Source organism: Eupeodes corollae, chromosome 1 (genome assembly GCF_945859685.1).
Source record: "Eupeodes corollae chromosome 1, idEupCoro1.1, whole genome shotgun sequence".
Taxonomy (NCBI): domain Eukaryota; kingdom Metazoa; phylum Arthropoda; class Insecta; order Diptera; family Syrphidae; genus Eupeodes; species Eupeodes corollae.
This window is the reverse complement of record NC_079147.1, coordinates 28,716,928-28,741,525: the sequence shown is the minus strand read 5'-3', so window position 1 is coordinate 28,741,525 and position 24,598 is coordinate 28,716,928. Positions and strand designations below refer to the sequence as shown.

The window sequence follows — 24,598 nt, the reverse complement described above, 5'->3', positions numbered from 1 at the left end:
TTACGTCTGATCCCCATGTTCCGCAAATCAAGTCTTTTGGACTTATATAAAATCTAAGCTTGTTTTATTTTGGAATTACCATTTTTACACAAAAAACGAAAATTATTGTAAAACCCGGGTAACTTGTGTCGTTGATTTTTTAATAATAATTAATTCATTGATACCGTAAGTAAACCAAGAAGAGTCTGCACGCCTTTTAACTCATGGCTTGAATGGTTCGTGAATATTGAACAGGTCACTTAGATTATTTTGCAAAAATTCTACTTGCTCATCTAAATTTACCATAAAATAAATTATTGTAAATAAACTTGATAACTTGATTTTTAGCAACTAAACGGTTGCTTGGTATGCTTTTTGTCCTGAAGTTTGAAACTTACTTACAAGAGGTATTTTGGGACATGATCAAAAAGCGGTATCTAGTTAATTAAACTGGGCGGCAGAATTAAGTTTTTTGTATATCTTAGGTTAGGTTAGGTTATAGTGGCTGTCCAAGATGGAAAAGGACACACTTAGGCCAGTTTAATGGCCCATTGTGATACCACATGAATCTAGAGGCTTCCTCCTAAGCTCAATGGAACCAGTTAGAGTCCCTTACGAAACGTGAGAGGCTGATTATACTGACATGATTTAGATCGTTTAGATCGTTAAAGAAGAATTGTCCTAGGTAATTCTTGCGTTTTCGAGCTAGAGCAGGGCATGTGCAGAGAAGATGAAGAACCATTTCTTCCTCTTCCTCGTCCATACAGCTTCTGCAAAAGTCATTTGAGAATACGCCTAGTCTCGTGGCGTGCTTTCCTTTTAGACAGTGTCCGGTTATGACACCTATTATCGAGCTTATATGCGATTGGCTTAGAGAGAGCAAGCACCTTGAACTTTTTAAATCCAGTGTTGGCCAGATGTTTTGATGTTGGTCCATCTGGTGCCTGCCCTCCTCACAGCGTCTTGCATTAGCAGCAGTATACAAGTAGCGATTGGTATGCCAGTACTTGCCAAACGTGGTAGGATGGGCTGTACTGTACCGTTCCTGGCGAGTTCATCTGCCTTACAGTTACCTGGAATGTCTCTATGGCCCGGCACCCAGCAAAGGTGAATATTAAACTGCTGCGCCATATCCATTAGAGATGCTCGACAGTTATGGACTGTTATAGAGTTTGTAGAGACAGAGTCCAGAGATTTGATAGGGGCCTGGCTGTCGGAGAAAATACGGATACCAGATGTTGATATCACGTTTTCTTTGAGCCAAGACAAGACTTCCTTAATCGCCAAAAGTTCCGCCTGGAACACGCTACAATGATTGGGAAGGCGGAATGAGAGACTTAATTTCAGTCGTTCAGAGTACACACCACCACCAACTCCTTCTTTGGTTTTTGAGCCATCTGTGTAAAAGTGGATTGACTCATCCTCTAAGAATGTCCTATCCTCCCAAAAAGATGTGGTAGGTATACAAATCTGGAAGTTTCTGTCGAATTGTAGTTGGGGGATGGTGTAGTCTGTGTGCTTTGGAATTGATTCTAAGTACCTTAGAATTACGGAGTGGCCAATGTTGTTGTTAGTCCACTGCGACGAAGCATTGAGGCGAATAGCCGAGCTTGCAGCTATTTGTTTGCTAAATATGTCAAGAGGTGTAAGGTATAGCAAGGTGTCCAGTGCCGCAGACGGGGTCGTGCGAAGCGATCCGCTTATACATGGGCAGGCTGAACGTTGGACTTTATTTAACTTATCCCTGTTTATACTTTTCTCTAAAGCGGTCCACCATACTGCCACACCGTACGTTAAAATCGTTCTGATTACCGATGTGTATAGCCAATGCGTGATTCTGGGCTGTAAACCCCATTTATTACCAAAAGCTTTTTTGCAAGAAAAGAGAGCTACAGTAGCTTTTTTGACTCTTTCCTGTACGTTGCGTTTCCAATTTAGTTTTTTGTCTAAGACAAGACCTAGGTATTTAGCCTTGTCTGAGAATTTTAATTGGGTTCCTTTAATATAAGGAGGGTTGACAAATGGAATTTTGTATCTCCTCGAAAATAAGACCAGATCGGTTTTGTGTGGGTTAACACCCAGTCCACACCGATCAGCCCAAAGTATTAGTCTGTCTAAGGCATTTTGTAAGAGTTCTTTTAGGATATTAAGATGCTTTCCTGAAACTGCCATAGCAACGTCGTCCACATAAGCTATCACTCTGAAACCCTCCGCATCCAGACTAGTTAGGATTTCATTCAAAACTAGGTTCCAGAGGAGAGGGGATAGAACACCACCTTGCGGTGTCCCTCTACTAACGCATCGTCTGCAAGAAGAGTTGCCCAGTTTTGAGTTAATTATTCTGCTAGTAAGCATTAAATGAATTAACTCCCGAAGCGAACTCTCTACATTTAGAGATGTCAGTGCAGATTGCAGATTGTCCACGTTTGTATATCTTACAAACAAAACAATATTTTTTTTAAGTTTATGTTTTCCTGAATTCAAATTCTACGATATCGCCTTGCATGCAATGCTTAAAGAGGACCTTTTCTTGGATTTTGCCTACCTTTTTGTCTACCTTCGAGTTAGATTGCATTTAGTTAAGTTTAGTTTAGCTGATGTTTTCGGTTGAGTTTTAAAAACAGATTCTCTATTAGACTAAGGTCGAGAGAATGAGCAGGCTATTCTATAAGGTCATTGTTCTTACCTCGGAATCATCGTTTTACTTTTCTATTTATGTGTTTCGGATTAGAATTTTATTGAAATACTCATATTTAAGAAGGAATATGTTTTGTAGTCATTTACATTTGAGGGCTGATCCATGATATTTAAGAGCCAAGTGAAAGGATCACCTCTATAGTTAGAAAAACTGCCCCAGATCATGAGACTGCATCTGCTTTATTTTAAGTTACAAAATCTTAAGTTACATTCTAGCTTAAGTTTGATTTTAACTCACAAGCTAATTAGTGACTTATGGATTTAGAACATTTAATTCACAACTTACTAAGAGAGTTATGGTTTTTAAAAAAATCTGAAGCTTTTTTTCTTACCATGGAGTTGGTCTTACACGTATTTTTTTTCTAAGCAACCGAAACTCTTATCCATATTTGTTGTTATCGGTTGCAATTATTGACCCTGGGAATTTAGAGAATTGCACTACTCGAATTTTATACTTCGCTACTCTAATGTTTTCATCAACCATCGTCCTCGCAATCCTTCACTGATTTGTAGCCTCAGCCCTCAGGTTATACCTATGCAACCTTCGCAACCTGTATGAAGGAAGAGTTGATGATGATGATTCCTATGAAGATGATTCTTGAGTAAAACCAAACAATTACGTTGTCGGAGCTCATTAATGATTTAATAGAGATAAATAATACGAATGGGTATTCATATTGGTCTTAGTCAACCTACATAGTCTTGTAATTTTTTTGAGCTGATGAATTCTCTCACACCTTTGTATAGTTCTACCTCTATGGTAAGCCTGTTTAAGGGTATTCACTTGTGGCTTCGCACACTGTTGTACTTTCAACTTTATGGGGATGTTGGTTCTTGTAAAATAGAGTAGATCCTCTAAAAGGTGGTACTTGTTACCTTTTCATAGTTTGTTAAGGATTTCTTCATTTCTTCCCTCCTAAATTTTGTATAGACGGCAAAGAACCAAACTTGAAATTGATTTTATTATGTTGTTTATTATGTTGGCCTACTTTAAAGTAGTGCACAAGTATAATAAAATTATATTTTAAGCAAATAATTACCTCATCAAATCAATTTTTATATTTATACCTGTCTATTATCAATAAAAAAAATATTACCACAGTTCCCCAAAAAAACGTTTAACTTCAATTTTATAAACTTACTCGTATACTGAAACATAATTTGTCATTTTATAATAATTTGGAAAAACCCAATCAACTAATTTTTTGCAGAAACTTCAAGTCATCGTCTTTCAATTCAATCTTCATTTGATTAAATATGTATACCTTCCTGTTGTTGTTTGGTAATTTATATATTTGTAGATCTTAACCATGTGCCACAACAACCAAAAGCACCTTTCACTCAAAAATAAAACCTGGTATAACCTATTGATTGATATCAATTGAACTAACTCTAGCTAAAGATTCACATCTTTAGAGAAATTAGTATTGTATAGAAAAGAAGAAAAAAGCAATGCTAATTTGACTCATAAGTTTTTAAGTATAATTATTTTAAGTCACTAGTCAACTTTTTTGCACATCTGCTATTAAAAATTTTCAAACACTTTTTTGAGAGAACGATGTGACCTAGGTAGGTAATGGATAACGGTCTATAATAACTATATTTTACTTAAATGAAAAACAATAATCTTAATTCTTAACCGTTGGTTTAGTTTACCAATTCATATAATTTAGTTCAACTGAATGCGTTGCATAGCAATTGATGAATAAATTTAATCATGATTTTATCGATTCGATTGCAATTCCGGTTAAGCTTATTTTCAATTAAATCGTTATTTTGTGATCTAGATTGATTTTATATTGTTCCTTAAACTCAAAACCTTGTCAATAAAAAGATCACTGGTAAGACAAGTTTATTTGGTTTTCAACGTTAGTCTCAAAACAGAAACAGAAAAAAATAAAATAAAAATTGAAATTGAATCAACTCATCCAGATTATGATCTTTTAAACTTTGTTTGTTTCTTTTAAATTGTTGTTTTTTTTTGAAATAATAGAGGAGATTTATATTACCACAGGTAATTTATTTTAAAGACTTGCGAAAAATAAACTAAACTTTGATCACAATGAAAATGTTAATCTTTTTAATTAAATTGATATAATACAAGCGATGAAATTAACCTTGAAGTCTACTAAGCTCGTGATAGTAATAAATATAATAATTACTAACATTTACGATAAATAGCAACTTTTCTATAGAAAGGAAATAAAAATAAGTTAGATAAGAAGTGTTTTAACGACGACGACAACGGACGACGATCATTTCGCAATCTAATAATAAGAACGATATGAGATTGAGTGATTATTTAAAACTGTTTCAGGTGTTTCTTTTAATTTTAATTGCCTTTTTATTTTAAAGTTCAAGAAAAATCTCCCTTACCATCAAGTCAAGTTTACTTCTGTCAAAATAATAGTTCAAAACGGTTTTTCATTCGATTAAAAGTTGACTTTTATTACTCTATGATTTATTTTTTTTTCTGTTCAATTCTATTTAAAGTTTTCTGTAAAAGGGTTCCTTGTCAAATTGGAAAAGTAATAACTTTAAGTTGCCTGTCAGAGTCATCAAAGTAGTTCTGTATGCCAGAGTACATCAAGTTGCAATATTCATTGTGGAATTGAAACTGTGTCGCACTAACTGTAAATTCAGTCCAGTGTTTTTCTTTCATTTCAGTAAAGGAATGTTATGTAAGCTGGGCCGTTCAAGTAGATTCATGTCAAAAGAAAAATCCAACGAACATCCATGGAAAAGATCCAACCATTCCTTAGCCCAGAAGATTTTCTTGTTTATTATTTCTTTCGATAAAATGTTGGGTAATCTATTATTAGGAAGATTTAGATTTCGTCTTATGAAAGAAAAATGCAGCTGGAGGGACGTTAGAAAACCCTTTGGTAAACCGTAGGCGTATTATCGGGCAGTAAAAAGCATCTTTTCATGAAGAAACGCTGCAATTTTTCGACTTGGTTGTATACACGGTATCCCCAAACTTGAGCATAGTACAACATAATAGCTTTTGAGGCGGCATTGTATATTATGATCTTTGTTGAGTGTTGGACGGTATTGTCTTGCAGCAGTCTCGACCACGTTGCATTGATGACATTTTTAGGTGCTCCCAATCTGTTTTTTTAGATGCTCATTCCAAGACATGTTGTAATTAAACACTACGCCAAGATAATTGTATGGATGATAAATAAATAAATTAAATTAGATGGCCCAACAGTCCATGAAGAACCAGGGCCTAGTGACTTACAATCCTCAACCATTCCTGTGTGCGAGTAATGTTGTCAGGGATGAAAGGGATCTACAGTTGATATGCCCAATCCGAACGGCTAATTTGAGAAAGCACTTTTTCATGACAAGAATTACTCTTGGAGGATTTGTCAATTCCTCGCAGGAGGCAGTACTCTTGAAAAAAGTTAGGCGGCACAGGCAGGGATTGAGCCCAAGACCCCTTGCATGACAGTCCAACGCACTAATCATAACGTTACGGGTATTACCCGTATGTATTGATTAGACACCTTTATTTCTGAATTATTGTAAAACCATTTTTCGCACGCTGCTCTTCTTCCACCAATGCTAAATATTGCTAATTCCGATTTATCAAGATTTATTCCAAGATTCCATTCTTAAAATCGTTAATTAGCTGTTGCAAATTGGTTGGATTATCTGACAGCAGTACTATTTCGTCCGCATATAAAAGGGTGTTAATTTGAAGATCGTCTAAAACAGTACCGTTTGGTACGAACACCTTTCTTAGTGGGGAAGAAGTCTGACAAACACGAAAAATCCCAAACAGCTGCAGTGGTATCTTCATAAAGAGACTTTATAGTAGCCAATACCTTCGAAGACATTCCCAGAGTATATAAATAAGAGCATTTCTGTCAATGCTATCAAAATCAGCCTTAAGATCGATGAAAAAAGCTTAGAGTTTCTTCTTTTGGTAGAGTTGAAGTTCAATTATGAATGAAAGATTATAAACTTAGTCCACAATAAAATAGTTGGTTCTATATGCAGCTTGAAATTTATTGATGGCGTTGTTTTTTTCTAATCAAGCTGACAGTCTGTTCAAGAGAACTGTACTAAACAGGTTATAGAGTGTATCAAGAAATGAAACTCCTTTATAGTTTGACACAAAATTTGTATCTTCTTTCTTGAACAGTAAGTATATAATAGATTTTCCGAAAGATAATGCTAGCGTTGCAGTTTCAAGAATCACAGTGAAAAACTTCTGTATTTCTACAGACATGCATTTTTATAAAATTCATACGGTATTCCATCAAAACCTGGAGTTTTAGATCCTTTGATGAAGATATAGCAGAAATTATCTCGTGCAGCTCAATGGGGTAATCTAACTATGGAACAGGCTGCTGAGGAAGAGCGTAGGAGATAGTAGCTGAATAATTTGATTGCGAGAGTAAGCTTTCAAAATGCATTTTAAATTCAATTAATATTCTGACGGTTTGGTTTTAATCGACTGCCCGCGTATTTGCTTAACAATCTGCCACTACTCTCGGGCTGAAGAAATAAATTCAAGACTCATAGAAAGGCTTTTTTTAGTTTTACATAAAATCCTATATTTTTTGTTGACTACTATGAAGTAGTTTCTACGACATATTTCCAGGTCAAGTTTTCTGAAGGTTTTGAGTTGTTTATGAGCATTTTTCCTAGCTATAAAAAAAGCTAAATCAAACCAAGGTTTCTTTGGCTCAAACTTAACATTTTGTTGCATATGCAGCGCTCTTCAATTGAATCTGTTGGTATTATGACGGTGGGTCCAAGTGACTCGAGTTTATTTTTATAAGCAAAACCTCTTTAGTCATACCATTTTATACTAGAGGTTGGTTGGTGTTTTCTATTGTTACTGAAGATTTTGAGGATTTTAGTCAATGTCACAATGCCCTGGGATCCAACGAAGGGTAACCGTTTGACCTCGCTGAGTAAACGTAGCTCCCTTCGGAACTGTTTTACCAGTTTTGACTTTGTGACAGTGGCTAATGGATTTCTGCTTGGCTATCTAAAGGGTGATTTTTTAGCTATTATCTTTTTGGAAACACTGGTTTAAACAGCTGACGCACGTTTCGTGTTTTGTTTCGCTGTCAATCTCCAGTTTGGTCTATAATTTAACCATGAATCGTTTTAGAAACGAACGACGCGTCGCGACGCTTGCAAATTATTGAATTTTATTATCAAAATGCGTCTGCAAAGATGGTTTATCGCGCGCTTTTTACCGAAAAATTGGGTTCAGTGACAAAGCTCATTTTTGGCTAAATGGGTACGTAAATAAGCAGAATTGTCTAATTTGGAGTAAATATCAGCCAGAAGCATTGCAGGAGCTACCAATGCATCCAGAAAAAGTCTGAGTTTGGTGCGGTTTATGGGCCGGTGGCATCATTGGACCGTACTTCTTCAAAGATGATGCAAATCGTAACGTAACTGTGAATGATGAGCGCTACTGTGAGATGATATCCAACTTTTTTTTTGCCCAAAATGCAAGAGCCTAACTTGCATGAGATGTGGTTTCAACAATAATGGACTTATTGAGAAGCGAGTTCGGTGAACATTTCATTTCAGGTTCGGGACCGGTCAATTGGCCGCCTAGATCGTGCGATTAAACACCTTAGACTGTTAATTTATTGTGGGGCTATGTTAAAGCTCATGTCTATACAGACAAGCCCGCTTCAATTGACGTATTGGAAAACAACATTGACGCATTTATTTGTGATATTCCCGCCGAAATGTTGGAAAGTGTATGCCAAAATTAGATTAAGCGGATGGACAATTTGAGGTGCTGTCAAGGTCAACATTTGCATGTATTGTATGGACCGTACTACCGATTCAAATAAAAATTTCATTCATTTTTCTGAATTGAATGTGTTTTTTTTTGAAAAACTTTCGTATAGCTTTTAAAAAATCACCCTTAATAAAAATATATATTCTTTTGCTAACTAAATTTTTGGCAGAAAAGTATTTAGCCGCTTATTTTTTTACCCGTCCATAAAATCCAATACGTGATTTGATTCTGGGACCGTTTTTCATCGATTCTTCTTTAGTAAGGGCTACTTGGTTAAAATCAATGTAAGGCTTTAGATAGTATGTTTGAGTTTCTAGGTCAATGTGGAATGTGTTCATTTCTATGACCCAAAGTATCCCTTTTCCAGTTATAACACTGTACTAGACGTAGTGCGCTTCTGGTCGCTATTTCTTCAACGAATATGTAAACAGTGGCTGCAGTTGTTGTTGACCTCACGACACCTGTAGTATATATACATGCTATTCTTAAATCTTTGTCATATTTTTAAGATTGGTGACCTTTTTAAAACCCAACATACCAAAGATGCATATGTCAATATTGGCTGTGTTCATATACAGAATGGGTTTGGGGCTTGGACACCATTTTGTTTCAAAAATTCTTACAGTTACTGGCCTTGTTTCTGAACTTATTAAGACCTAACTGTAGAAGTTCACAAAGTGCAAGTATAAATTTCCTGGAAGCCATTATTACAACATAGGCAACGACCTTTTTTCAATGTATCCTTAGTTTGTCTAGGTAGGGTCAGGATTTTGGCTGCAGGCTCGCAGTTTCATTTTTGCTCTTGTTTTTAACAACAGGGTTTTAAACAGAAGAATATGGTTAAATTAATTTTAATTTACAAATTGTCCATTATCTACAAAATATTCCAAAAACAATTCAATAAATAAAATTCTCTAGAAGCTTAGTGTAATTAAATTCAGAATAAAATTATCGTCACGTAACGTTTTTAAAGAAATCAAAGAATTGTATTTTAAATTCTTAGGCTTTTAAAAACTTTAGATTAGCTTATAATTTTAAAAGCTTGTTATAAATATTAATAACATTTATAATTTAGAGAATGTTCAATAAAATTATATACACGACATTAAATGAAAGATCAACCTTTGAGTGTCTGCTGTGGAAGTGGTTTTTCATTGCAAAGTTTATTCCTATTGCAATATTATCATCAATTTTTATTTCAAATTTTCCTACCAGTCTTCTTAAAGCATGCGTTTCACTTATAAGAAAAAGACTTCAACATTTCAATTCACTTCGGTCTTAAGTCTTGTTTTATTTTGTTTGTTTTAAATATACAATTTGTTTATATTTTTGTTTGAATTCTTTTCTATTTTTATAGTTCTTTAAAGAAAGTCTTCTATGTTCACATACACGTTCTTCAATCTTTGCATCACAACCTTCTTAAACGACAAGTTCACATTTGAATGAAGAGACGCCATTTCCTCCCTGTCCATCAATGTTAATTATTTTATTTAAATTTCTATCTATTTCTAATTTTGTACCATTTGAGTGCAAATTAAATGGAAGAAAAATAAACAACAACAAAAACTAAGAAACAACTCAAAAATAGACAAAAAATTGAAAAATTCTGTCGCGTCGTTCGGAAAATTTCAAAACTGGCACACGTTGAAAAATAAAAAGACACAACAATATAAAACTATGTGTACAATACGAGACGGCAATAGAAAATCGATTTTCGAAATGCACAATTGCACATCCACAGCAAACACACACACACTAAATTTCAGTTTTTGGTTGTGTTTTGCTTTTAGAAATTCCTCTGAAGGCGCAGAACTTCAAATAATTTTCTTCCTTGGTTTTATTCTTTTGGCAAGAGGAGCATTTTCAAAGAGCTACACTTAAAAAAAAAAAACAATCTATAGCAACATTCTATTGGAATCCACTTTCAAGAGCTCACCAGAGGAGGCCATTACCAAGGAAAGCGGCTTGAAACAATTGTGACACAGTACACAAGTGAAATTTCCACCTCCTTAAATTCGAAAGATATCTGTGGGTGGTCTAACCAAATGGAAGAATATCTTCAAAACACAAAAAGATTGCAACTCCGATAAGACAAACAAAAGTAAAAAGGTCATTTCGGCAATGCATTTCCCTTTTTCTGTTTTTGTTGTTGTTGGTGCTGCTTCAAAACCACTCCTCCAGATTATGGCCCAGAATCAGAGATTTTAGTGCGTGTGAAACAATTTATTACTTGAATGATTTCAAAGAGAAAGAGAGGAGCATTTGAATTTCAAGTGGAGCACAGAATCAAAATCAGCATCAACATCAGCACCAGGTCCGTTGCCGCCGCCACCACACAAAAGAAACATCACCGAATCTGAATATAAAAAGAAATCATTGGTGCTGGTGCTGGATAGCTGGAACTGGAGCTGGTTATGTTGGCTTTATACCGTAGTCATTGGTTTTGTTTCTTTTGGCAGAACCGGAATTTTTTAACAGAAAGATTTATTACAGAACGAACTGCTTTGCTTGTGCACCATAAAGCTCGTACGATGATATTATTTTTTTGTAGGTCTTGGAGAAATATTTTGCCTTCTGCATATTTTTGGGGTTTTCAATTGAGAAAGCAGCCCAAACCTGAGACACATTAAACGAGTGGAGATTGTGTATTTTTGAAGTGTGAAACATTGAATTGATAATAATATTAAAAAAAATTCAATGGAATTTTTATGATTTGGTGCTTCCAAGTGTTGAATTTAAAGAAAATGGTCCAGAATAAATTTTGAATAATGACGACCTATGGATTTTTAATACAATCAACAGCTTAGGGTACCAACATTTTTGAAGTCAGTTCATGTGGTTTCTGTTGCTGTAGCAAACAAATTTAAAAAATTTAAGTTAACACTTGGCTACTTTAAGATTATATCTCCCAACCGCATGGTTTTTAAGTTGAAATTGATTTGCTAAATAATTGGACCTCTAATTGTTAAACCCTTTGTTATGAATGTCACAGCTTGTATTTATTACTTACTCATTGTGGTCCTTAGAACTATAAAGTTCGTTGGTGTTTCCTAGGGACTCAAGTACTGCTACCAGTCATTGGGTGCCGTTTCCGGCGATGTGTTTTAGCTCCCTCGAGCTCTTCCCCAATTTCGCCGATTTCTTCTCGACTGTTCTTCTTTATGTGCTTCTTGGTCTACTTATTCTTTTGCCTTCCTTAGTCAGAAGGTTTCACTGTATTGACAGTCCTGCATTTAATAACTTTTCGAGAGGTGTGTCCAATCCACTACCACTCTCAATGGGTTCCTGGTCGATTATTCTATAAAGCCAGAAAAAAAGAAGCTATTAATAAAGGTCTGCGGTTTCCTGGTAATTGTTGCTGTTAGCTTTTTCAGGTGCTGCAACCGTATAATAGTACTGAATTGACATTTAAGCAGAACATTCGTAGCTTTGTCCTTAAGCTGAGAGAGTTCTTCCTAAGCAGCCTTAGATTACCCGATACATCTACCGATATCTTGTTCGGTTCCGCCTTTTGGTAAAGACCATACTTGTTAGATACTGAAAACTCTCTATCTTTTCTACTAGTTGCTGTGCAATGTTTACCAGAAATGATTGGTGGTTCCAAGGCTAAGAATATTAGTTTTTCCCGTGTCCTAAGATTTCTGTTTCTCTCTCCACTCTTGTTGCCATTTGAAAGAGATCCATTATACTGTGAGACAGCGAGAATACATAGTTTGCATGATCAAGATGTTTTAGGTATGTTGTCAGAGTCCATCTTATTCCTCCGTTTCCTGTCAAGGCCGCCGGCACAACATCACTGATACTCAATAAGAAAAAATTGGTGGCAATATGCAACCTTGCCTGACTCAACTTAGGACTAAAGACTCTATCGACAACCTATGTTCCTTTCGTGTAATACGTGATATTTAGACCCATCATAAGTAGCCTTGATAAAAAAGCTGTTCAAGTTGTTTTAATCCGGGATGTCGTTTAAGTTTGGAAGAGTTATTCAAAACTTGTACGCAGACACGAGAGCAGCGGTATGGAATGGAAATCAGGTATCTGAATGGTTTCTGACGCAGTCGGGAGTGCTTTCAGTTCTAGCTTGTTCGCACTATTTATAAATGACAATACTGACGCATTACCAGGAGGTGTTAGATATGCAGGAGAGGTCATTAAAGCCTTACTCTTCGCAGATGATATAGTCTTGCTGTTTAACTCACAGCAATCCTTACAGCTTATGATAAATCGACTTCGGAATACTGTAGACGATGCAGCTTGGTAGTGAACCTGAACAAGTCGAAAGTGATGGTTATCAAGAAAGATGGAGGAAGGTTAAGCTCAACTGAACAATGGTGCTTCAACAATGAGAACATAAAAAGATTGAAGGAATACAAATACTTAGGAGTATATTTTACCCAAAACTTAAGTATGGCATGGAAAGAATGTTTCAACAACAAAAGCATTGCGCATAGCAGTAAATATAAAGTTTTCGAAGCAGTATTCCAATCAGTCCTGTTTTACACAGCCCAAGTGTGGGGAGCAAAGAAATTAGACACTTTGTGTTGATATAAACAATGCAGGTGACTCCAGTTCAAAATCCTGTTTGTTCAGAGTCGAGTGTTGCCCTTACACGTTCTAAGATAATTCTCACTAATATTTTGAAGACAGCAGGCAAAACGCAAAAACATCTCCATTTTTCGCACTTCATCAGTTCACATGTCTTTTTGGGAGCTTGACAATGATTCCGCTCTTCGGGGAAGTGTTAGCTCAATGGATCGATGAAAGAAATATTTCTTCCTTATTGGGCATGTTGTGGGGAAATTTGTTCCATCAAGCAACTCAATCGGTGTCAGTTTCACGTTTCTGTCGATTACCGAAGTAAATTATTCCTTCCATCTTTTGAGCTGGTCCTCAACCAGCAGCAATTCATTTATATCTTTCACCGTGTATTGTTTTGAGCTCTGAAAAACAGCGAGCTCTTTAATTTTCCTATATAGGGTTCTGCTGTAGCACCTGTTTCCCAATTTTTCTGCTTCTTGAACGAAAGTGTTGGTTTAATCGCGCTTATCACGTCTTACGCTACATTGAACCTCTTTCATGTTCATGCGGTTCCTTTCTTTTACTCGAGCAGCTGCTAATTTGGGCTTTTTATTGTCTCTTTTCTTTTAACTCCATCCACTCCGAAAGATCAACCATTCTTTCAGTACCTGCAATATGAAAACATTTTTCACAGCCCTTAAATGGTTTTCTATGATTTCGAGTGTTGTGCTGCTGATTGTTTTCGTATGTTGTAAAAACTATTGTTGCTAAAATCCAATCTCCGAACTACAGCTGTACGTAATCTTACGGAAGCCCCATGTTAACACCTCTTCTATTTCTGTCAACAAAAAGACTGCTCTTGAAGCGTCGGGTCGCGTGGACTTAGTGCGAAGTAATCGATTTGATTTGAAGAATCTTTCAATCCGTCGACATCCAGCTAATCTTGTGGCACTTCTTCTGTTAAAACTTGGTTCCGCCAATCACAAGACAGTTAACGTTGCAGAAATCCACAAACCTCTTACCATTGTAGTTGCAAATGCCAACTCCATTGTTTCCCATGACGTCGTGTCTGAGAACTTTGTTGTTATTGATAACCTAAGTGTTCGAGTCTCCCATTACGATTACTATGTCTCCGAGCTTACTTCTGCTTCTACTGTTATTTAAGGCGGCTATTGAAGCATTCTCTCTCTTCGTCTGAGGCGAGTTCCGTTGGAGTGTAACACTGTGTGATAGTGACACTCCGGAATTTGGCCTTCAAAATACGTTTATCTAGTACTTCCCAGATAATCAAAATTTGAGTAGCTGTTTAAGTTAGCAGCAGCTCATTTTCAGCTTCCAGAGCGCTCCCGGGTGTCTTTCCGTAATAGAGAAATACAGTGTTACGCGTTAGAGACTTATACTTTCCCGAACCCAGCCACCTGCTTCATTAAGCCCTAAGATATCCATCTTATAACGCATGAACTCTATTTCCAATTGAAAGAATGTGGCTGTGTGTGACCCTTTGTTTCTTGAATCTTGCCTACGCCAAGTTATAAGCAATCAACAGGTACCCGATCAGGCACGAACCAGGCCACCAAATTTGCATTTATTAGAGCTGTGTAAAAAAGAAGTACTCGTGACGTGATGGTTGAGAGTTGTAAGTCACTAGGCCCCAGTTCTCAACTGACGTTGTGCCAACTTATTTATTATATGTATAGTAACGTTGTTAGATTTTTTTTCCTCTAGAAAAATCTTTGACAAATATTATCAATGATCAATGTATCATGATTTGCAAAAATTTCCATGTAAACTGTGATTTTTTAAGAGCTTGAGAACTTTAAAAAAAAAAAAAACGCATAAAATTTGCAAAATCTCATCGATTCTTTATTTGAAACGTTAGATTGGTCCATGACATTTACTTTTTGAAGATAATTTCATTTAAATGTTGACCGCGGCTGCGTCTTAGGTGGTCCATTCGGAAAGTCCAATTTTGGGTAACTTTTTCGAGCATTTCGGTCGGAATAGCCCGAATTTCTTCGGAAATGTTGTCTTCCAAAGCTGGAATAGTTGCTGGCTTATTTGTGTAGACTTTAGACTTGACGTAGCCCCACAAAAAATAGTCTAAAGGCGTCAAATCGCATGATCTTGGTGGCCAACTTACCGGTCCATTCCTTGAGATGAATTGTTCTCCGAAGTTTTCCCTCAAAATGGCCATAGAATCGCGAGCTGTGTGGCATGTAGCGCCATCTTGTTGAAACCACATGTCAACCAAGTTCAGTTCTTTCATTTTTGGCAACAAAAAGTTTGTTAGCATTGAACGATAGCCATCGCCATTCACCGTAACGTTGCGTCCAACAGCATCTTTGAAAAAATACGGTCCAATGATTCCACCAGCGTACAAACCACACCAAACAGTGCATTTTTCGGGATGCATGGGCAGTTCTTGAACGGCTTCTGGTTGCTCTTCACTCCAAATGCGGCAATTTTGCCTATTTACGTAGCCATTCAACCAGAAATGAGCCTCATCGCTGAACAAAATTTGTCGATAAAAAAGCGGATTTTTGCCAACCTTTCTAGGGCCCATTCACTGAAAATTCGACGTTGTGGCAGATCGTTCGGCTTCAGTTCTTGCACGAGCTGTATTTTATACGGTTTTACACCAAGATCTTTTCGTAAAATCTTCCATGTGGTCGAATAACACAAACCCAATTGCTGCGAACGGCGACGAATCGACATTTCACGGTCTTCAGCAACACTCTCAGAAACAGACGCAATATTCTCTTCTGTACGCACTGTACGCATTCGTGTGGTTGGTTTAATGTCCAATAAAGTAAACTGAGTGCGAAACTTGGTCACAATCGCATTAATTGTTTGCTCACTTGGTCGATTATGTAGACCATAAATCGGACGTAAAGCGCGAAACACATTTCGAACCGAACACTGATTTTGGTAATAAAATTCAATGATTTGCAAGCGTTGCTCGTTAGTAAGGCTATTCATGATGAAATGTCAAAGCATATTGAGCATCTTTCTCTTTGACACCATGTCTGAAATCCCGCGTGATCTGTCAAATACTAATGCATGAAAATCCTAACCTCAAAAAAAATCACCCTTTACAATCTATAAATAATTAAATATTTCTTTTTTTGTTTAAAACATAAATTTGATTTTATATTATCGCACAAAGTATGTATTTCTAATATAAGCTTTTTATTTAATCCTGATTAAATTTAATCTTATCTTATCATTATCAATGAAGGAAATTTACGCAGCGACAGGTGAAAAATTAATAATATTTTTTACACGCTATCCATATTGTAAATATGTTTAGAACTTATCTGAATCAACAAATATCTGTGTTTGTGAACTTAAAAACAAATTTGTATGGAAAATGTTATAATAAATGTCAACCTGTTTACAAAAAAAAAAAACAAATTTTGCCACCAACGCATTTAACTGAATCTTATCAAAGGTAAAAATTGCCAATGAGAATATTCTTATTGTTATCTACAAATATTTCAGGTGTTTCTGTTTTATTTTGTTCTTACCATTTTTATAAGCCACGTGATTCTCGATAAGATATTGAATAACAAATAGAAACAGTTTTTATTTTGTTGATTATTTTAACGTCTGAGTTGAATTCGAAACGATACAATATTCATGTAAATACTAGAAAACAAAAATATGTATTTCAAATACGGTCTTACAACTAACATTTGAACATAACAATAATTATATCTGTTTATTTAATTTATTATTAAACTTTTTTTTTTTATTTATGGCAAGTGCTTGACATTTTTATTGATTTTTTATTTTAATCTAGCAATCATAAATTCTATTTCTGTTTATTTTTCAATATGATAAGAATGTTCATTGAGTTAATTCTTTCGTCTCAAAAAACAGCTGCATTTTAAAAACAGGTCTGTTTTAAAAAGTTTATTGATAAAATATTAAATAATAGAAAAAGCCTCATTGTTTACCTTATGTAGGTATTAAAAGTTGATATCAAATCGAAACAAGGGTAAACAACATGCAATAACATATTCGCGTAATAAGTATACTTTTGAGTAAGTCTTATGGATGAAAAGTTTAGATTTATATCTACCTTACCTTACCTAACCTACATACCAACTCAATGGAATTGTTTAAATATTTATTTAAAAGCTTAGCTCTTAAAAATTGCAATTTGGAATTCAAATTTTGTTTGCAAACGTGAACCAATAATATTTACAGTGAAGGGCAATTTAAAAAATAAAACATTTTTTAAAATGGAAATCGTGTTTTTATTTTTTGGCTATTGATTTTATGACTTGTTTCAAGTCAAAAAGTGTAAATATTGATTCTAAATACAGGGTGGGCTTTCTTGTGGTTTGTTTCTAAATCATTGTATGAAATAAAACACCCAACGTGGCTTCTAGAACGCAATTAATGGAAAAAGTTAGTAGACCTTGGACTGTAATGCTTTTATGTACGAGGCTGAGATAGACTCGTGTCGGTGTCCAGGGTTCTTCCCAAAAAAGGGTAAAAGCTTGGATTTAGAGTTTTTAAACTCAGGTTTGTAACTAAGTGTGTTTTCTTTAACTCGTAATTCTGTCCCTAACAAAAAATAGAGTATGGTCAGTGGAGGACTATCCACGATGCTAGGCATGTCCAATGTTCCATGTCTGTATCATCAAACTAGAAAAAGAAACGGTCGGTCTTAGCCTTGTCCGTTGAACATTTAGATGAAGTGAACGGCGTAATAAAACAGTGCTGCAATTCCCTTCAGACTTCTGGTAGCAAACCAGAAGATAATCGGAGCTTTGCCTCACAGAAAAAACTCGTCCAAGCACCCTTAAAAGAAGTTAGCCACGCAATAATCGGTTGAGAGAGTAGCTGCCCTAGCAACAAACTAAAGGATAAATGGGTGGCCTAAGACTTTTCGTCATACATATATTAAAGAGAAGTGAATGGTGGAATAAACGTTATTCAAGATTACGAGAAGTTTCTGTACTCCAAATACTACATAAACCGCGCTCAGAAATTATTTCCTTAAAAGAACACAGGATTAGTACTCAAACTAGGTAAAGGCAAAGAAATTTCACTTTTCTATATTTTCTGTGAAAGGTCACTCTGAATTTAAAGCAGGTGAATGACAAAAACCATATATATTTCCATATTTCCTCGGCATCTTTTTATGTCTTGCCTGTAGCTAAAAGTGTAAAACTCCTTTGACCAACATCAACTTGCCATCAATCTCCTATAGCTAAACATTTTTCCTCACTACCCTGAGAAGAATATTGCCTAGAAGTTTATTATTCGCTAACAAGTTCAACTTTACTCAGTAATTAAAGGCTTAGGATCATCTCGTTGTCGCCTTGCAGTTTTGGCTTTATAGCAGTTTCATTTGAAAAAACGATGTAGGTCGACAAAATTACGTTTATTTTCTGTGACACAAACGAAACAGTACAATTTCTAAGGCAAAGTTGTCGTGAATTCGAAACATTCCTTAAAGTCTTGTAATCACTTAAGGTTTTTAGAATACGCACCTCTAAAGTTGCTTTCGACAACTAAAAACGTGGTTTTAATGCTAGGGTTAGATAATTTATATCCTGTAACGTTTAATTTTATTTTCTTAAATTGTTTAAATGATCGCTCTTAACACTATTTTATTTTCAATGCACGTTCTTTAAAACCCTTACGAGTATGTTACAAAAACAGAAACTAACATTCAAAACTTTTGCCTCTTTGTTTTGAAAACCATTTTAGTTTAATTGATTCAGCGATAAGACAGGTTAAATCTTATGAATATTTTTCGAAAGTTTTATGAAAAACGATAAGTAATTAAGTTACTTGAAGCTCGCGTTAGAATAAGAAATCAACATTAGGATAAACTACTTTAGAGTGTGTGTGCAGACTTTTAACTAGCAATCATCTTGTACTGATTGGAGTAAAGATTGTAGTTATCCATACCTTTCGAAGAAACTCATATATCCTTTCTATAACGTAATTTGCATAATTATATCCTGATAAGCTACAATTAAGAACAAGGCCAAGACTTTTTACAGTTCCACCAATTTTATTTTTTTTTTCTTAGAGGGAAAATGCTTAGAAACGTTTTTAGGGCTAATTTAATTTTAGTTATTGGGATAACTTGAGACGTTTAGGGATTAAGTCGTAATCAATTTGTAATAGATTATTTACGGATTTTACAAATTTCCTCATTTATATATAATAAAAGTTTTTCTACATTTTTAACTTGACGAAACAAGTACATTTAAATATCATCAGCATAGAGGTGTACAGCGGAATGTTTGTAAGCAGATAGCAAGTCATTAATAAACAAACAAAGAAAATAGAACCTATGATTGATCCCTGTTTAACACTGTGTTAAGCCTAAGGCCTGTCAGAAAGATAGCTTTCGAGTAATTTTTCTATAGAGTTTCCAAAACCAAACAGATTTCTGAGTTTCCAGCAAAGAATTTTATGGTTCTCTTCGTCGAAAGCCTTCGAGCAATTAAGCAGACAAAGAAACGTAATATATCCTTTATCATAATTCTGTCTTATATCTTCCAATATTTTAACCATTAAAGTAGAACGACTGTGTTTAGACTTAAAACCAGATTGGCCAGAAAAAAAAAGTTATATTAGGTTAAGTGTTTACTTAAGTATCTGTTTAGCACGGTAAAATTATATATATTACTGGCCGACTTGCAGTCACATAATTGTTGTTTTTGCCAGTAGGCTAACTCTAGCTTTGTTTTATGATATTAGGAAGGTTGAAGTGTTAAGGCAATAGTTAATAATATGAGTTAGACAAGGTTTTATGTAAGGCAGAATTTTGATTTTTAAAACCACAGCGTTTGATTTGATTATTTCTAAACATTGAAAACTTTTGATCGTTTGAAGGTATGAAACTATTCTTTCTGAGAAATCAAAATAATTTTTGTTTGTTTATAGTAGGGACACACTCAAGGGGATATTACTACCCTTATGATGCAGACACAGTGTGAGCACTACGAAGAGGAGAGGGTTTGAAAGAAGATGTTGGTGCATATTGGTTTTGAATTCCTGAATATTGCAATGACTCGGAAAGATCGAGTGCGGTAAGGCATTGATACAATCTTTTGCAAAATTCATTAGATAACTGGTGCCATAAATAACAAAAATGCTAGAAAAATTAAGATGCCAAATGCAATAAATAATATTAATTTATAAGAGAAGAATATAATTATAAAAATTTAAAAAAAACATAAAAACTATTGAAAAAAAAAATACAAAGTTTATTAGCCTACATTTATCAATAAATTTTTGATTTCTGAGCTATCCATTATAAAAAGCCATATTTTGATTCCGTTCGTTTAAAATTCGAATATTGTGAGGCAGTTCATTAAAAAGTTTAGGTGGTATGACATTGAAAAAATTCGAATAGTCAGTTTTGATAGAGGCTGGAACTTTAACTAAAAATTTGCCATTTATCCTCAAGTTGTACAAATTTGAGTTTTCGAATTGAGGAAGTCAAACCACTACGCATAAAGAAAATTTTAAGTACTTTATGAAAATAAAGAAGTTTCAGCTGTAAGATATGAACATTTTTAAATAAAGGCCATGTGCTGATCTGTTCTTCTTGCAGGTAATTCTTATTATATGCTTTTGAGACAAAACAACAACAAGATATACCATATTGCTGTTTCGAGTGAACGAGTCCGTAGTATATTGTTACCAACAAGGATTTTGAGCAAAATAGTCTTAACATAACATGAACTGTTTTAATTGTGATGTGTGGGCTTTCCAGTTCAGATTTTTATCAATTAAAATACCTATATATTTGAAACTCTCAACCGACTCTATTTCAAACCAAGTAGATGAACAGACAACATTTTTGGTATAGTTTTTACTTACAAGTGTGAGTCGACATTCAAATTTTCTTACATTCTGCAAAGTGAAAATAAATGTCGCAATCAACTGTTTTTAAATTTTGTAAGCTGTAAATCATAAGCTTTGTTTTTTCGCTTACTAATAGCTCATGTTTTGAAAACCATTGTCTTAAAACTTGGAAGTTTTTTTGTAGTTTAAATAAAGATTCAAATAAGTAAATGCTTTCGTAAGTAAAAGCCAGATCACCAACAAAAGCCGTTACACTACTACTAAAATGTTGCTGGAATATTGAATTCACATATATTAAAAACAAAACCGGGCCCAATACAGAACCATGCGGCACACCAGTACTAATATCCAGAACCTTGCTAAATACATTTGCAAGTTTAACTTTTTAAGTCCTGTGGATTATAAAGTTTATTCAAAAGAATATCATGATTGACCTTTTAAACGATTTGGTCATGTAAATAACCAATGGTATTACTTTTTTTGTTAAAACCCTCGCATATTTCGCTGCATAGTTTTTATATTGCATCTTCTGTTGAGCGACCTTCACGAAATCCAAATTGATTATCATTTAAAAAAACTGTTTTACTTAAAAATGTTCCCATTCGGAACTTTAAAAGCTTTTCAAATACCTTGGAGAAAGAAGGAAGTATGGAAATGGGTCCTATATTGGCTTAAACATTTTCTGCTGCCTTTTTTAAACAATGGTATAACTTCCGCAACTTTTAAGGGTTTTGGAAAAATACCACAAGTTATACTCTTATTAAACAAGAAGGCTAAAATGTCAGCATGTTGGATATACTATCGGAGGTACTTGAGTGTTTGTTATCAAGCGACATAATACATTTTAAAACTTCATGTGACCAACAAGGTTCGAAAACAATACTAATACATTGAAAACCTTCACAAACATATCACTACTATAATTGTTTTGCGGAGAGCATGGTTTTGATTCAGTTGCAATAAATACAAAAAATGTTATATTATTTAGGAAAACTGCTTGCCAAGATTCACTTATACCCAGCTGCAGTAATTTTTAATATAAAGACCACAACCATAACTGTTCCCTACTAAAATAATAACTCCTCCTTCACGGTTGTGATGAAGCTTTCATCACCTTTTTATTTTCTTAAAAACAAAAGGTTGGCCCATCAGAGACACCGAAATTAAAGACTTTTATCGCCTGAAAAAACCACATGATACCATTATTTTTCCAGATTATTTAAGTTTTGAAAAACTTACATACCATAACTTTTTGTTGTTCAGTTTTATTCGGTTAAGATGGCTCGAGTTTTAATAACTCTTACAACTGCTAAGCCATGTAGATTAAAACACTAAAATTATTGATTTAAACTATCCAGTACTTGAAAACGCTTATAAACATCAATTAAATTATCGTTGCCAGTTGACTCAAAAAAAACTTCCTTGCGTATGACATACTTTACAAGTTGACGAAAACAAGACTCGCAGTTTTACTTTGATATTTTTGTTCTTGCAATTTATCCGTCTTGATGATTTGAACATTTTGAACCCAAAACCCTTCATCAAGGTCTTGAAAAAAGTGACAGAATAAGCTACATGTGAAGCCAGCTAGTAATGTTTTATAATGAATGGGAATGCTCTTACTAACATTTTAATTTCGTTTCATTACCAAAAAGAAACTTATTTTTGACCCACCCTTTGTTCAATATGCAACCAGGCTTAGTTAAGCGGAAAAGTAAATAAAGACTTTTGATTAAAAAAATAAATATTTTTACTTCCTTTTCGTAAAATTGACTTAGAAGGAAACATAAACCGCTTGGGTTTTTGTTTTGTTTTTGGTCGACATTTCATTGCTATCATCTCAAATTTCTTAAACAATTCTTATTTTATTAAATCAAACTTATTTTGTTTGTTTCTTTGCAGATAAACATTAAAAGGACTTTCTTCCAAAAATTGATTGACACAATCGATTGCCAATTTTCATCAATTTAATAAATAAAATAAAATTAACAAACAACACACCCACTTAAAAAGATCTGTTTAGTTTAATTAAGTTTTCTCATTCTCATAGTGAAGTGTGCCAAATTTTGTTAACAAATAAAATAAAAAAGAATCATATTTATTTTGTAAAAGTTTAGAACGTAGCTCGTCGTAGTAAAAGTGTAGTAATAGAACAATAAAAAGAAAACCGCGTCTCTTTCTTTAAAAAAAAAGTTATGGTCAATTATTCGTCGCGTTCAATTAAAAGCTGATAAAAATGAATTTAAATCAACACAGTGGACCAGGACCGCCGCAGCTGCCAATGTCAACGTTGGGCGTTTCAATGATGGTTAATTGTAATGGCGGTGTTGGTGGAAGTGGTGGCGGAAGTGGTAGTAATAATGGTCCACCGCCACCAGTGGCACGAGCCATATCCTCAGACCGTTTAGTTACTGGACCATCATGTCGAGCATTAAAGACCGCGGTTTCAGCATTATATTCAGTGGATGATTTTGTCAAGGAGAAAATTGGATCAGGCTTCTTTTCAGAAGTTTATAAGGTAAGTTTTTTAATTTAAATTCAATGATAATTATAATGAGATGATTAAAATCAAGAACAAGACGTAGACATATCAAAAAACCTGCATTTTATGCAAAAATCCAAAACACCAATCACCAATCCATGAGATGACACTCTGACATTCTTGAACTAATTTCAATTTTATTGTTTTTAGAAAATAAGAGAGTCGTTGTTAGGCAAAAGACAAAAGATTGTGTTTCTTCTAAAGTCTGAACGTGCTGATATGCTGATTCTTATTTTTATTTATTCTTTTATTTTTGTTTCGTTGTTTTATTTAACAGAAGACTTAATTATCTCTAATGCAAATATTTGCATAGTATTATTTTGTTATTGCTTCTAAATGTCAATATAAACATTTTTTCGTTTGCTAATTAAAATTTGACAGAAGTCGATGTGTATTTTGAGAGTTGAAATGAAAACATTCACTTTTATCTTTAGAGCTTCTTAATTGAATATTCAAAACCTAAAGACAACAAAAAGCTTGTCATGTTTTTAATTTCAGATCAAGTTTTAGACTAAATAATGTTTTGGTGGGCTTTCTTAAACAATCTATGTTTATATTTTTGTTTTATATTGTATTTACATATGTACATATATAAATATTGCTATTTCAAAGTGACATATATTGAGTTAAATTTTAAATTTTATCATTTTAAGAAAAAGAGAGTATTTTTTTTTTATTTTTTCAAGGCGTTTTGTTCACTTCAGTCTTGCATTTTAGAAATTTATTTAGAGAAAAATATATTTATTCTTGCAAATACTCTTATGACAGTAGTCAATTTTCACCAAGGTTAAATGTCAAATAATTTTTTTTTAATGACACATGACATTGGATGTTCTTAGAGCTTTCATATTTCTACTTTATCTGTCAAAGAGCATTTATTATTTTTTAAAGAGTTTTTGTTTGTTTAAAAGATTTTGCCATCAAAAACAAACAAAAAAAAAATATCAAAGGAATTTCCGTAATTTGAGTGTGTTGGTAAACGATGAAAATATAAAATGCATTAATATTTAGATATAATTATTTTTATGCGCGTACTTTGACATAAATGAAGGGTATTTCATAATATGAAACAATCTTTGGGGTCAATATTTTGTAGAGTAAAAATGTTAAGGGAGATTTATTCAGAGGAAAAAGGTGAACGTTTAAAAATCTTCATACAAAGTTTATGATTTTGGAGTTGCTAGGCTTGTTTTTTTGTAAATGAGCGCTGCTCCATCATCTTTTGACAT

The 24,598-nt window shown here is 34.2% G+C and overlaps 2 protein-coding genes across 2 annotated transcripts in view; one reads left to right on the top strand and one right to left on the bottom strand.

The window, feature by feature from the left end:
- LOC129942402 (uncharacterized) overlaps nucleotides 1–24,598 on the top strand; it is a 319,524-nt gene that overhangs the window by 5,827 nt on the left and 289,099 nt on the right. Inside the window, exon 2 of the mRNA XM_056051314.1 lies at nucleotides 22,730–23,345. Within this exon, the coding sequence (XP_055907289.1) occupies nucleotides 23,064–23,345 (282 nt within the window). The 5' untranslated portion in view covers nucleotides 22,730–23,063. The remainder of the gene's footprint in view (nucleotides 1–22,729; nucleotides 23,346–24,598) is intronic.
- LOC129942403 (ATP synthase subunit d, mitochondrial) overlaps nucleotides 1–24,598 on the bottom strand; it is a 77,016-nt gene that overhangs the window by 16,237 nt on the left and 36,181 nt on the right. The window lies entirely within an intron of this gene.